General features: G+C 40.0%; 1 protein-coding gene across 1 annotated transcript in view; it reads left to right on the top strand.

Moving 5' to 3' along the window:
* The window catches only part of LRP6 (LDL receptor related protein 6), a 334,641-nt gene that overhangs the window by 21,249 nt on the left and 297,509 nt on the right, over window positions 1–15,883 (top strand). Inside the window, exon 2 of the mRNA XM_029599796.1 lies at window positions 9,140–9,533. Within this exon, the coding sequence (XP_029455656.1) occupies window positions 9,140–9,533 (394 nt within the window). The remainder of the gene's footprint in view (window positions 1–9,139; window positions 9,534–15,883) is intronic.

The following is a 15,883-nucleotide window of genomic DNA, read 5'->3' as shown; positions in this document are numbered from 1 at the left end:
TAGCTCTTGATTTGGGTACTTTTATTAATGGAACGATTTCTGTTTAACCAAATTACTTTGGTCTTACTAGTATTGAGTGTCAGTTTGAGATGTGACAACACTTGCTGAATAGCCTTCATGTAAATATTCATCAAAGATATGTAGTATGATCAAGGGAATTATTAAAAGGAATGTAAAATTGTACATCAGCATAAAGATAAAAAGAAATCCCAAGACCTGCCAGCAGTTTACTTAAGGGGAGCATGTAAATATTGAAAAAAGTGGCCGAAAGGGCTGAACCCTGCGGCACTCCTGTTTCAATTTGAAACAAATCAGAAAAATGATTAAGTTTAATCTGAATTGACCTATCAGAAAGAAAGGAGAACCAGTTATGAACAGTATAACTAATCCGACTTTCAGTCAATATATGAAATAATATGAGATGATCTACGGTATCAAAAGCCACAGACAAAATCAATTTAAAATAAAATAAGATTCCCCAGAATCAAATTCTTGTAAAACAGAATCAGAATCTTGCTAGGTCAAGATAGATTACCGCAATGTTTCTCTGAACACATTGAAATCTGACCTGCTTTCTTATGTTGTATTCATTCACACAGTCATGCCTTGTGAAACTTTATATGTAAACCATATCTGGGTACTTTTTTTTTTTTTATAATGTTTTTTGCAATGCTCTGTATTTATAAAATCCTTGATAATACATGGCATCTGTATCCTACTTTAACATGTCATCTGTGGAAATCTTTAAGTATTAAAACCTATTCTAAGATTAAGCTTTCTTTTAATAGGTTGGAATATTAGTTCCAGTTTTGTGGATTGGCAGAGCATCTTCACCAGTTCCGACTCTCCATTTTGTTTTGGATAGTAATCCTGTAACTGTCAGCTAATGAGTTTGGGCTTTCAATGATTCTTCTTTATCATTAGATCCTCAAATAACAACCCATCTGTAAAAGTTCTTTTTTTTTTGTTTTTTCCATTTGCACTGTGCATGGCAACTTCATTTGGTCCTAGACAATGCCATGCATGTGTTGGTTATCTATGCATTGGTATCTGTGTACTTGGACTACTGCAATTGTTTTATGTAGGCTTGCCTTAGGCAAGCCAACATAAGAAAGTAGGATACAGAAATCCCCAGTGAGTGGGTTAAGGACTGTATTTGTGGCTTGGGGCCAGACCCATGACCAGGCTAACTTAACCATTGTGGATAGTTGTCCAAGGTGTACCCTAAGATCAAGGGCCTTGAAAATGGAGGCACAGTGTAAGTTGCTTAGAAATCACAGTTGGTTCTCCTCCCAAAGTGTAGATTTATCAGCCTCTGTGGAAAATGCAGCAGCTCGCCTTTTGTCTGGTGCAAACTATGCAGACCGTATTACTCCAGTGCTAAAAAGCCTTCACAGTTGGCAGTCAGCTGTTTGCTGCTTAAGATTTTAACTATAGTGTTAAACTTCTTAAAGGGCAAGAGTTAATTTATTTGCAGAATCAGCTAATACATTGCACTACCTCTTGTGATTGATGCTCTAGTATCTTCAACATCTAGGGCTAAATTTACTAAGATTAGAAACAGGACATTTTCCTGTATTGCCTCACATTCTGCAATAAGATCTCACTGGAGTTTCTGGTTACGGATAACTATCCTTACACAGGATTATCAAGACAGGGCTTTTTGAGTTGGCAAATGTCTGATGCAGTTCTCACCTATACACACGCAGCGCTACATTTTTTAAAATTAGTACTGTTTTTTTTTTTGTTTTGTTTTTTAGCTGGACCTTGAGTTTGTATGTTCATCTTATTGTATGTTGCCTATGTAATTTGTTTTTATTATGGTATTTTGTTTTCTGTCAGTAAACAGGGCTGAATTAGGTATCACATGTGGGTGATGTCATCTAATGGTACTGAATGGACCTCTCTCTCAACTAGAGATGTGTGAGAATTCTCATTTGGGCATTACCTCATGAGCCCCCTCAGTCTTTTTCTGTGATTCAGCACAAGTTTAAACTTATCTTTGTTTTTATCTGTGAAGATCTTAACTTTTTTCTTTAAAGTTGTCTCACTGTCTCAGCAGCTCCTAAACAGCACTCTTCGGTACTACAAAAAAAAAAAAAAAGGAAAACTAAGAACATTTTGTTCATCATGTCCATCAAGAAGAAATCCCCAGTGAGTGGGTTAAGGACTGTATTTGTGGCTTGGGGCCAGACCCATGACCAGGCTAACTTAACCATTGTGGATAGTTGTCCAAGGTGTACCCTAAGATCAAGGGCCTTGAAAATGGAGGCACAGTGTAAGTTGCTTAGAAATCACAGTTGGTTCTCCTCCCAAAGTGTAGATTTATCAGCCTCTGTGGAAAATGAGCAGAAACTCCTCCAAAGATATCTCCCTCCTTCGGCAGAACAGGTTGATATCGAGGGGAAAGATATGTTTGCTGGATTTGAACCAGGGTTTGCCCAGTTGAGGGCCAGGGTTTTGCTCGCTGAGCCAGAGAATAGCTCAGACAAGGTCAATCCCAATTTAAAGAGAGTCTGTTATATAGCCCCATCCCGGATTGGTCCTCAGGGGACTCAAAAGGAGTGCTGGGACACCTCACAGATGTTTCCAGCTTTTACACAGTGTGGAGGCATAAACAAATTGTGGAATCCCAGAGCAGACCTGTGAGTTCTTGTCATATTTTATGTTAATATTATATTGTCTAGGAACTCTTATTCTATTGCCTTGTGTGCTGTGTCTGGGAGGAGTTACTATGCAACATCTTGGACTGATATTCTGGAATAAGAGTAAGCCTTGTCCCACTTGTGATTATACCTTTAAGTTACCATCAGTGCATAAGTCAAGAACTGTTAAGTTCATTATTGTTTCTAACTAAAATCTTTATAAAGGCAATAATCCTGTATCTGTGTGCTGCAGGGGCTTTTGGTGCTGACTGCTGAATCCTTGGGGTTGAGTAAGCAACATGCATCAAAAGTGCAGAGCCACCAGAGCAGCTGGCACCCAAAAAAGTGTGTGTTGGGTGCATCAGTGCCGTCGACGCATGGTGCTACTGAGGACTGAGAGAGCTGATAATTCTGAAAACACCAGCAGAACTTGGAGGAGTCCAAAGACGTTTATGCGATGATCTTTGTCCCTAAGCACATTAACACCGAGTGTGTTTTACCAACTTGTCCAGAAATCTGGAGTAAGAAAGTTCTTCCTTTGAAGACACACGTTCTGCAGGATCCACAAGTGGGTCAGAAAGGATCCCCATCAATTACTCTTCAGAGCCTAGATGAATAGGAACACTGATCCAGAACACCAGTGAAGAAGAAGGTGACTTGAGGAGGGTCCTTGGTTGCCTCGGAGCTGCATACTCCTGGTGGATATCCTCTGACTGGCTGGACTCTGCTGCAAGCAAATGCCTTGGACTAAATCCATCTCTCAGGGGTTGGAGATGGGATGGAGCATCTACCCGAATCTGGGATACTAGGATGAATCTTTGTGGGAGTAAATCTGACACTCTGGAAAGGAGAGGTGGAAGGTACCCTCCTTTTACTTGGCCACCACAGAGGTAAAGCATTCTTAAGCCAGCTTTGCTGTCAGGTCCAAGGTCTGATGTGCTCTTTGTCCTGGTGTGGGTGGGGGAACATCCTCTTCTGATACAAAAATGGAATCTTGCAGATCCTCTGGGTTCTGCAAAGTATAAATTGGAGGCCAGTTAGATGTAGGATGTAGTAGAGAACAAATGGCATCTGATACCTCATGTGTAGTCCTTGTTCTATTAATTTTGTTGGTGTAAGGTCTTTGGTAATTGGTGGGGGAGGGTTGTCATATCCTCTACTGCCCCTGTCAAAATTCCATGCAGGCCTGAACAAGCATGTACTCCGTAAGAAATCCAAAATGAACTCTCTCCACACAGTTCTCTCCTTCATCCAGAAGAGGGGGAGTGGATGCGTGCTGTGAATCTAAAGGATGTTTACGTGCATATTCCCATCCATTTCTCCCAGTGGCATTACCTGCAATTTATGATAGAGACTTCGCACTGTCAATATAGCGTACTATCCTTTTGGCCTCTCAGCAGTACGAAGGGTTTTTACCAAGTACCTGGCTATAGTAGCATTACATCTGTGGCATCAGTCTTCCCTTACCTGGATGTCTGGCTTGTGACGACAAACTGAGGAAGGTGTGTTAACCTCCCTGAAAAAATGGGTACAACTGCTACAGTTACTAGGATTCTAGTGAAGTGTGAGAAATCAACTCCAGTTCCCTCTCAGAAAATCAAATTCATTGGAGCATGGAGAGATTCTCTACAGGAGAGAACTTTCCTCCTGTCAGATCGGGGAAATAAGCTCAGATCCCTTGTGTACAATCGACTTCGGATCAGTCAGTGGTCAGAGAAATATGTTATTCTGGGCCATATGGGCAGTGACGACTCGCGTATCTCTAACCTGCCTTCTCATAAGGCTCCTGCAGTAGGGACTCTGCTCCCAATAGGACCAGCTCACTCAACCTTTGATAACCAGAGTGAGAATTTCACAGCAAACTAAACAGGATCTATGCTGGTGACTAGATCCCTACATCTTTTAAGAGGGATCTCCATTCCATCTACTTCCTCTTCAAATTACTTTGGTGATGGATGGTTCCAGAAAAAGGTTGTGGAGCCCACACGGGATCCTGTCAAACTCAAGGAACATGGTCATTTTCAAAAGACAGTTTTTCAAATCAACCTCCTAGAATGAACGATGAAATATACTGAGCAATATTCATTCACTTCCTCCAGGGGAAGAGCATTCTCATTCAAGTTGACCACTAAGTAGCCATATTCTGTGTGAAGAAGCAAGTGTGCATAGGGTCATGGACTCTGCCATGAAGCGATTAAAGGTGTGGGAATGGGCATACAAACAAAGTGATCTACCTTCCTGAAATCTCCAGAACATTAGTAGATTGCCTCAGCAGGATTCTACACACACACCACACAAAAGTACTCAATAGCAGACAAACTATTCAATATGTAGGAGCTCACAGCAATGGACCAGTTTTGCATCAGAGAAAAACAGAAAACTGGAAACATTTTGCTGTATTCTTCAGTGACCTCGGATCAGCACAAGTCACTTTTTTCTGTTTGATTGGAATGCACATCTTGTGTGTTTTTCTTTCAGTTCCATTGATAGCCAGAATGGTACAGAAAGTACTGAAAGACTGGGCTTGTCTAATCCTCACAGTTTTGGCAGGGCCTGGACAAGTTTGGTTCACATATCTAATACAGCTGTCCAGCAGTTCTCCAATCCCTTTTGGGTCAGATAAATCCTTCTCAAGAAGAGGAAAGCCTATTTCATCCGAACCTTCCTTCCATCATCTTAACGGCTGGATGTTGAGTGCTCAGCACTTACTGAATTCCTTTACCCAGGGAGGTTGAGGACACTTTAATGTTTTGCCAGAAAACCATCAACTAGAAAAGCCTACGGTTTTAAATGGAAGAGCTTCTCCAGATGATGTCAACACAACATCTTAAACTTGTTCACATGCAGACTCAGAGTTACTGAACTATTGGCTCACTTTCTGTTTCAGATCTCAGCATCTCATCAGTGAGAGTACATCTCCGTGCCATAGTAACTTACTATGCTCCAATCCAGGGCAAGCCTATCTCAAATTATCTGTTAGTTTCCAAATTCATGAAAGGCTTGTGGCATTCTAAACCTCCAGTCATAAAATTTCCTGTTCCCTGGGATCTAAATGTGGGCCTGGTACAACTGATGAAGCCACCATATGAACCTTTGGCGTCTGCTTTTCTCAAGTTTCTAACGTGGAAAGTAATATTCCTTGTAGCAGTAACATTAGCCAGAAGAGTCAGTGAACTTCAGGCTTTAGATTACCCATCTTATACAAAATTTTTCCAAAATAGTGGTGCTCCACACCCACCCAAAGTTTCTACCAAAGGTACTATCAGCATTTCATATTAATCAAGCCATCATTTTACCTATGTTCTTCCCGAGGCCACATGCACATGAAGGTGAGAGAGCCCTTCATACCTTAGACAATAAAATGGCCTTGGCTTACTACAAGAGAAGAACTCAACCATATCATCTAGCTTCTCAACAATTTGTCTTACGATCCAAACAGACTGGGCATGGCTGTAGCCAAACGTACATTGTCCAACTGGCTAGCAGACTGCATTAAGTACTGCTGTGGATTAGCAGGCCTACAAATTAGACACCATCAAGGCTCATTGTTAGTCATGGCTGCTTCATTGTCTCATCTACAAGCCGTACCACCTGATGCCATTTGTAAAGCTGCAGCTTGATTGTCAGTACACCCCTTTGCATCCCATTACTATCTGGTCAATCTCTCAAAGAGTGACAGTAAATTTGAACAAGCAGTTTTGTATACCCTTTTCACCCTGTATTCTACTATTTACCCGTGGGGGTCCAGATTGCTTATTTAGTAAACACTCTGCTGCAATCCTCTGCTTGGGTATCCCCACATGTATTGTCTAATTCAGCTATGGTTATCGATTAGAAAAAGCAAATTTGCTTACTGTAAGCAGTGTTTTACATAGGATGCGTTGATCATCTTTAAACATCTACCCACCTCACTGGAGAGTTGACTTCCTAGCAAGAATCAGCTCTAAAATCAACTGAGTCTCACAAGATAATGCCCAAGTAGGAATTCATGCTCATGCTCTATAGAGCAAATGTTCTACTAGCTGAGAAAGAAGTCTGTTCGATGCCACCAGATGAGGTCACCCACATGTACTGGCTAATTCATCCTGCTATCTACAGAAAACACCCTTTGCCATAAGCAAACTTACTTTTTTTAATATAATATGATTGTTTTTAAATTGTATTTAGTTTTAAGGCTGTAATGTCACCTTGGGACATAATAGAAAATGTCTGCCAAATTTGCATATGTTTTCCTTTACTCATTTTGGCTCTTCTAAATTTTTTTCCAACTTTAAAACTAAATTATTTTATCTCTAATGTAAAGCTTTCTTTGCAGAAGATTTTGCGAAAAGCTTGCATCAATATGGTAAAGTCTATAAAATAAATCTTGACTTCTGCTGGATGCCAGAAGTTTTTCCTTCTGGCTTTTTTTTTTTTTTTTAAAAGAAATTCTTTATGAAGTTGAAAAAGAATGCCTCGTGCAGGTTATGTCTGTTCATCTGTCTGACCTATCTGCGTAAAAGCAGCCAGACAGATTTTGATGAAATCTTGTGGGTGGCACTTTCAGATCAGTAGGACTCAAAATGAGACTGCAAGTCTGCCCAACAAAAGGTTACCACTTTATCAGGGATTTACTGAGCAGAGGTTGGCTACTAGTGCAGTATGCTAGTTGCATTGCCTGGCTCTGCTATCCTACTAAATTTAGCATACTGCTGCTATGCTATGTTATCTGTGGTAAATCTTTCCTTTCCTGGTACTAGCAAGCTGTTGCCTTATGAATGGCATACTACGTTAAGCTGTGCTGTCCCTCTTCTGTGGTGATAGTTTGTATCTTAGTTCAGAATTGCCTGAAGCAAAGAACGTCATGGACTCCCTGTGAACTATCCTTAGGGGTACAGCATCTCTGTTCCTGTGGTTTGGATTTTTTTTTTTTTTAGTTCTAATAGAATTGGCCTTGAATGCTACTTTGATCATGTATGTTCTAAGTCTCCTATCACTTGCTTGGGGAGTGGGGGGGGATGTGTACTATATTTCATTTGATTTAGTATTTATAGAGTTTAATTTACCTAATCCATTTTCTTGAACACTGACATCTGTCCAGATTTCTGAACGTGCCTTTTCAATAGTGGGGCCACTTTGATGGAATTCATTACCACTTGCTATCCACACCATCAAATATCCTACATTTTTCAAGTGTGCACTAAAACGTTTCGTTCAAGCAAGCATTTAATACCTCAGATTAATTCTAGCCCTTTGTCCCATCAAAATTATTTGTCTCAGCCCTTTACCGTGCTGATACTATTCCATCTGTATCAAATTTTGTAATTGACTTTGCTTTTATTTTGTTTTTTTTACTATGTATGTTGTGTAACCTGCCCTGAACTATTCGGAGGGGTGGGATATAAATACTTTTAAATAAAATAATCTGAATGCGAGTAGGGGAAGCAATTGAAGTATGCTCATATTGTGATATTAGCTTGATTTGATCCAAAGGCATAAGGTCAAAAATGCTTGCCCATCCTTCATTCATCATGCTTCCTTATTTGAATTACGTATTCCTGCCTGCACCCCCTTCCAACAAAGCAAAACTACTGTTTTGTTGACTGGGTATGCTACAGAGACAGCATTTATAGCCCCTGGAAGAGGGAGTGGAAAGGAAGCCATTGTCATCCTTGAGGGTGACACTTGTTGGCTGGTGCATGACTCCTCAGGAGTCATGCACCAGCCTCAGGAGCATATTTTTAATGACAAGACTAGGAACGGTGAGGGGGTCTAGTTAAATAGGGAGAAAATCCCTGCGTAGGCATATGAAAGCACAGGGTGCCAGAATCTCAGCATCGTTTTTAATTGAGCTGGAAGAAAGGCAGAAAGAAGAAACTGCCAGGCCCAAAACAAAACTCCTTTGCTCTGTCCCTCTTTCCTGGACAAAAAAACCCCCTCATGTATATGAAATCTGTAAGAATTAATGGGATAAAGGAGCAGAGAAAAAGACAAGGTACACTGACAGGTCAACCCTTAATGAAGGATGTGACCAGGGGGTGCCAAAATCCAGTTATCCTGATATTCCCAGGCTTGTTGGGAAAAGTTATGCTATGGACTCTTCACTACCTCTGAGACAAGGGTCCAAACAAAAGTTGTGGGAGTTTCTGCTGCATTCTCTTTCTGCCTGAGACCAATAGAAAACAGGGCACAAAGGACCTCTGCAGGAGGAGGCTGAAACAGGGTAAGGAAGTATTGTGACTGCATCACTTCAAATTTGCAGCTCCTGGTTTCAGTTATACTTCTGAGCCATAGTGCTCATAAAACACAACTGCTGGGGAGAGTAATAGGACTTTTTTTTTTTTTTTTTTTTTTTTTAGCGCTACAAAGCCTTTGTAGTTATAGCTGAAGCATGTACTTGGATAGCAAGTGGTTTGTAGCTTTTGGCTCAAGGGCCATGATTTATCCATGATAGCCTAGTATATCGTCATGAAAGGATATAACTTGTCTTTTTTTTCTGTTCTGTTTTTTTCCAGCATCACCTCTCTTGTTGTATGCCAATCGACGTGATCTTCAGTTGGTGGATGCTGCCGGTGGAAATGGGAATGCCACTATTGTGGTCAGCGGATTGGAAGATGCAGCTGCTGTGGACTATGTGTTTTTCCAGGGTTTAATATACTGGAGCGATGTTAGTGAAGAAGCCATTAAACGGATAGAATTCAACAAAACGGGAAGTCTGCAGAATGTTGTCATTTCGGGGCTTGTTTCGCCTGATGGACTGGCTTGCGATTGGCTGGGGGAAAAACTTTATTGGACGGATTCTGAAATTAATCGGATTGAGGTTTCTAATCTTGACGGATCTCTGAGGAAAGTGTTGTTTTGGCAAGAGCTGGATCAACCTAGAGCCATCGCCTTGGATCCTGGAAGAGGGTATGCTTGTTTTATACATCTTTCTTTCTTAGCCTTTAAATTTGTTTACTCGGTTTTTGTTTTCTGAAGTTCCTTGTCAACTGCTTGTAGCCTTGAAAGGAAACTAGAGCTCAAACAGTGCTACACTTTAGGAATTTTATCGTTAGTCTTTACCACTTAGGACTTGGTAAGGGAATTAAAATGGTGTTATGCATTTTAAATTATTTCAGGACATAACTAGTAGTAATGCCCTATATCTGTTGAAATATTACTTATAAAGAAAATCTTTAATGACAGTTCTCTGACCCTTTTGGAGGCAGTGTGTTGGCAAGAATAGTCTCATGCCTGCTGGACACAGTTCACTTGTGTTGAAGACCTTATGCACTATATGGACAAATCAGATTCCATTGCTTTGGAAGTATTTCATAACCTTGCTTTAAGATTGGGATCAACTTAATCCTTTTTTTTTTTCCCAGTAGTTTAACAGTGAAGTTTATAATCAAGATATTGCTCTTTGTTGTGTGTATATTTTAAAATTCCACTTTTTTTTTTTTGTCATTCCATCTGATGTCTTGCATTGTAAATGGACATGTTGTGAAGTGATACACTTAAAGCCTGACAGGGAGGATGATTTGTACATATGTGTGACTCCTGTTGGCATGCAAGTGGTAGAGAGGTTTTCAGTCTTTTACAGCTAGCATACTTTCCAGTTGCTAGCCAGCAAGGGGATCTGAGGGAGATGAATAAAAACTTTTTAATTAGCTCACTTTTTTCAAATGTCAGAACCATGATAAACAGATTTTTAATTATGCTGTGTGGAAAATGAACATTTTATGGCACTTTTTATGGGGCAATTGTGAATTAGGGTCTCTCTGCAGTAGTGTTAGCCATTCCCCATGTTCTTTTATATCCCTTGTTAACAATCCCCATATTTAAATGTTTAATGTATTTGACAAAGGTAACGCATACGTTCCTGCAAATTTTGTTTAAATGTAAACCGATGTGATATGTAAAATCGAACACCGGTATATAAAAGTAAATAAATAAAATAAAAATAAATAAATATGATTTTTATATAGCAGCATTAGTGTGTACATCACATTACAGGATAAGATATGATTGCTGCCTTTTTGATAAGGGCATAGTAATCTAAGGTTGACTGCAGGGCACGTGCTCAGTCACATAGTGAATGTGGCACAAAAGAATTGGACTGGGGTCTGTAAGTTTTTTTTGTTTTTTGTTTTTTTTTGTTTGTTTTTTTTTATGCCATATTGTAACCCAGTGATTGACAAACATGTTCTGGGAGACCCCTAGCTAGTCAGATTTTCAGGATATTCCCAATGAATATACATGAAAAATCTGTGTGCAAGTCAATCTGATGCATATTCATTGGGGATATCCTGAAAACCCAACTGGTTTGGGGCTCCTCCAGAACAGATTTTGCAACCACTACTCTGAACACAACTTATGTTCCAGTAAGATGTATGCTAGCTAGCACTGGCCCTTGTATCACCTGCTAAAATAGGGATTTTAGGACTGGCCTCTTTAGCTCATGCTGACTGGACCAGGGTCCTCCGTGTGTTGTGAAGAGAAGTGTGTCCTGTGACACCCCTATTAGCCGAAAAAGTAGCACTGAGAGTAAGCCTCAGAAGAGACTTCCAGACCTCTAGTGACTGACAAAGGTACATGTCCCCTGGCATAATGTCTGAAGTGGTTGGGGGGCCAGGGGCATGATGAAAAGGGGGAGGGGCTAATAAAGTTCTAAACATGGGTTTTGGGCCCTTGAAATACTTTGGAAAGAAATTTCACCCTCTTGAGAACTACAAGAAGACATGACTTGTACACCCTGCGCTGCTGCTTTCGCTCATTGACACCCCAGCAGAGCTGTGCAGGGCACTGCTGCTTTCTAGGACTGATCTAGCAAAGGACTTTGTACAAGCTCACACCCATGTTAGCCCTTTCCTTCCATGAGGTTTCCTTTTCAACAGGAAACTTGCTAGAGAGAAGGGACAAGGGCTACCATGGGGGTTGTGGACATGCGCTGGGACAGTCTTAGTACAGCTCTCCTGCTCAGTTCCATTTTATTCCAGAGAGCAGCGGCCCCACAAACCTCCAATCGGTTGGGAGGCACAAGTTTACGTGGGTGGCAGCCACTACCATGATCACAATTTGCAAGCTTGCAAGTAGTATTCTTGGAGTGATGTGATTTAAAGAAGTACTCACTGTATCTGAAAATTTACTCTGTTCACTACTGTCCTAATACAAAGTGAAAATTAACCTCGAAAAGCAAACTACAGTTGAAATTGGTTTTGGTTCTTACATTTTGGCAAAAGCATTAGTCTTTTTTGCAACTGATTCCGAAGTGGAGTTTGCAGAGACAATGGCGATCTTGTTGAAAATGTGTGTGGTTTACATTATCTACTCCGCTGAGCTTTGATTTCTTTAAGAGCTGGTAACTCAGGTTAAGACACAGTAACAATGTCATGGTGCTCGAGTCTCCTCTTGGCCCATGTCTGCCCCTGTTGCAGCATTGAACAAATGCCTGTTTTGTCTTTATGCATTGCTGTTGCAGCTCTGGGCAGTTTACATCATGGTTGCTGCTTTGCTTGAATGACAGAACTTGAAAGAATCTGTATAACCCTAAGGCCTTGTTCATTGAGAGTTTTCTCTTCTAAGGTGCAGAATGGGAGAAAACCTTTTTTAGAGGCATGAGCCTAAACGAAATTGTAGGCATTGTAAGCATTGATTTGTAAAAGATCTTCCAATTGCCATGTTTTCACAAGTAACAAATACTTTGTAAACCTATTTTAAGACACAATTTTCAGCAAGCAGGAATGCTCATCTGTTAAAGGATTAGTTCTTGTCACAGTTGCCTCTTTTGAAATAGCAATTGATGTAAACTGTACCTAAACTTAATGCATCTTGGGTGCCTCCCCCCTCCCCCAGACTTGCCTTTAAAACAAAGTAAAGGATGCCCAAGGAGTGCCCAGACAAGGGTAATTAAACACCACCCTTTCCTCCCCCTCTCCTGCCAATGATTTATTTACAACCACCAGCTGCAGCTGACACAGTGGGACAGAATAGGTCCTACAGCATGCTGGGACATCTGCCTATAGTGCAAAGGAGGTAGGCACTGCAGTATAAGATTGCAATGAATTTATTTGCTGTGGCTCATGAACAAGATATGACTTTTGTTGAAGTCTGCAAAGCTTTGAGGGGACCTACTGGACTAAAACATGCTTTCTTCCCTCTCTTTGGTAAGGTTGCAGTTCAAGCTTAACAAAAAAAAAAAAAAAAATGTCTTGAAGCAGGACTCTCTCTGAATTCCTCCAAATATGAGTTTCCCAACTTCTTTTGCTGTCATTTTTAAGGTTCTTTTTTTTAAGCTGAATATATATTTTCTTGCCTAGTTAAGTACTTCATGGGATACATGGTGTGCATCTTTCATTGTAACAGCCCCAATTTAAAAAAACAAACAAAAAATAGTATGGCATCTCAAGGCCTGTGCACTGGCATGTGGAAAATCTCCGGTAGGATCCCAGAGTCAGGATTTCTACTTCCCGAGAATGCTACAGAAGTGGTGTTCACAGCCCGCAAAATGGGGTTCAGGAGCTGTGATCATTGCTTAAAGATGGCATTTAGTGACTGGATTCAGGGCCCATGATCTACCAGAGGTAACCAGAGAAAAATTACTAAACGAGGTGGGGGCCACTAGTTTGAAAGAGAGCAGGACTCTGGGAGGAGTACTGATGCATGGCCCCCCAGCCCAGGACCCTTCACTACAATGTCCACATTTAATTATGTTGAGGCGAGGAGAGAGAAATAAAGTAGGGGAAAAATCCTTGGGTAGTTGTGAATGAAGGCTGATGGTGCTAGATCCCAGCCCTGGTTCTGATGGAGCTGGAAGTACAAAGGAGAAGGAGAAAACTGCTGGTTTAAAAAAAAAATTGACATAAATTTAGATCTCTTTTCCTGAGAGCACTCTTCAGTTCATGGCCTTGCCTGCATCAGTGTGGTGCCTAGTGTGGGTTTTGAGGAGGGTCAATGCGGCAGCCTGACCATCTTAAGACTTAGCTGTGGGGAGGGTTTAAAAAAAAAAAAGGCACTTTAAATGCTGACAGGACCTCAAATTAAACAAATGAAAATCTTAATGAATTTTACAACCATGCACATTAAAAGAAGAAAAAATTGCTAGTGTTCATGTCTTAAGAAATTGCATATCCCAGCTGTGATACTTTAGTTTATTAATTTAATTGCCTTGCTACATATAGATCACAGCAATGTACAATATAACTTTATAGTATCTGAATATAATCCACTCTGAAGTGCCAAAAAGTGGAATATAAAGTAAGTAAATAAATAATAAATAACAGTTTCAGGTATTTCAGATTCATTTTTAAGCCTTCCTTGACCAAGATTTGGCTTTTCTGTACTATTTTGAATTGGAAACTTTTGATTTTGCAGTTTTTAAACTTGTCTGCAGAAAACATTTTTTCAAAACATTTTACTATGCAGATGTTCCTGAAATCTTAAATAGATTAGTAATCTGATTTGGCATGTTATTTGACATATGTAAAAAAAAAAATTCCCTTGCTGTATCCATTTTTCATATAGCTAAGTAATTGAACTGAGATTTGATTTAGAGGGGAAAAATCCATAGAGACAGTTAATATGGTGTAATTGTACTGAAAAAAAAAATAAAAAAATGTATATTTCCAAGTTTTCCTAATATTTCATTGATATCCATTCATTGTTAGTAATGAATTTTTCAGGAAACAATGAATTTTTAGAAGTGGAAAACATTTCTGCATCTCTGTTGCTCAAGTTGAATAGTGGCTGAGTTACCTGTGTACTGGTAGTTTGGTCAGTACATTGCAGAATGTTTGTAGTTTCAAATCAGGAAAATAATCTCATGCAGTTTTACTGAAATTAGGTACAAAGAAAACTGGCAGGAATAAACCTGAATTAAAAGATGCTTTTTTAAAATATCTGGTTGGTTGATTTTGTCTTTTTTTTTCTCCCTTTTCAATTATGTGTATCTTCATGATGGAAAGGATTTGAGTTTTAGCACATACTTTGTGAGGGTGTGTGTGTGTGTAAGTGGAAACAAAGCAACCCTCCCCCCCCCCCCCCCCATACTGAGAAACTGACCTTATGGTTACTTGGCTAGTTAGGACACATGAGATTTATGACTTGCCATGAAACCTAGTATCTGTATTTGTTTGCTTTCCATTTCAATCGGAACTCTAATTTTTTTTTTTGAGTCATTTTTTTTCTGTAGTTAAGCAAGGAGGAGTATTCTAGTGGTCAGAGTATTGGTTTGTGGTACAAAAGTCTTAGGACAAGGCTCCTGTCTGAACTTGCTTGGCAAGTCACTTTATCTCCCGGTACCTCTAGATCTCCCCCCCCACCCCCCCCACCCCACACTTCTTTGAATGAAGGAAAATAAGTGTAGTAAAAATACTTGTAAGCTCCTCTGACTTGGCCTTTATGTAAATCATGAAAATTGGGAAGAAGCAGTGCTGTTCCTTATCAGAATTATTGATAGCTGTCACACTCTATGAATTCAGCATTAGCAGATGAAGCATGAACTTGTTGGAGGTTTTCAAAAAGTGGTGTTATAAACATGAACCTTTGCTTTAATTAAAAAAATTGTAATACAATAAGTTTCTTCTTTTGTGCTAATAATTTTAAGTATACCACCAAACAAGTAGTCAAAATCATGCATATGCCAGGATTTTGTAATGCATTTTGCCCTTTTCGTTTTTGTCTGTAACATGGACAAAATAGGTGTCCATTAATGTGGCAAAGCTTGTATATTTTCCAATGGCCACCAGTGAGGTTCCAATTTAATTTCAGTGTCTGTTCCAGGGCTATGGTTGGGCTTCACGTGAAATTGATTCTGGTGGGTCTACAAAAGACATTGTACCTGTGGACAAATTGATTGAACTTGTGCATAATTGCTTTTCAAATGTTGAAAATCTCTAAAAAGGAAATAAAAGTTGAGCAGTATAATGAGGCATTTCAAATGGCTTGGTTGGCAGCTCATCAGAAAATACAAATTAATGTACTACTAAGGAACATATTTAAAACAGGAGTGTAAATTTATTAACGCAGGTACTCGGGACCAGTCGTTCAGGCACTCACACAACATTGCCCCCCATAACCATTACAAATTAGACACTACAACTGATTGGATACAAAATAAAGGCCGCAGTTTATTAAACCTAACCCGAGCCAACTTAACAATGTTCCAAACAACTCCCCCACCTCCACCTCCTCTGCCGCATGTCAATTCTTCACTTACCATCGCGGCCCAATGGTAAGCAGCTTGGAGCTTCCCCCCCCCCCTACCCCTACCCCGCCGCGTC

Source organism: Rhinatrema bivittatum, chromosome 4 (genome assembly GCF_901001135.1).
Source record: "Rhinatrema bivittatum chromosome 4, aRhiBiv1.1, whole genome shotgun sequence".
NCBI classification, from domain to species: domain Eukaryota; kingdom Metazoa; phylum Chordata; class Amphibia; order Gymnophiona; family Rhinatrematidae; genus Rhinatrema; species Rhinatrema bivittatum.
Note: the sequence above shows the minus strand (reverse complement) of the source record. Positions and strands in the feature narration are given on the sequence as shown.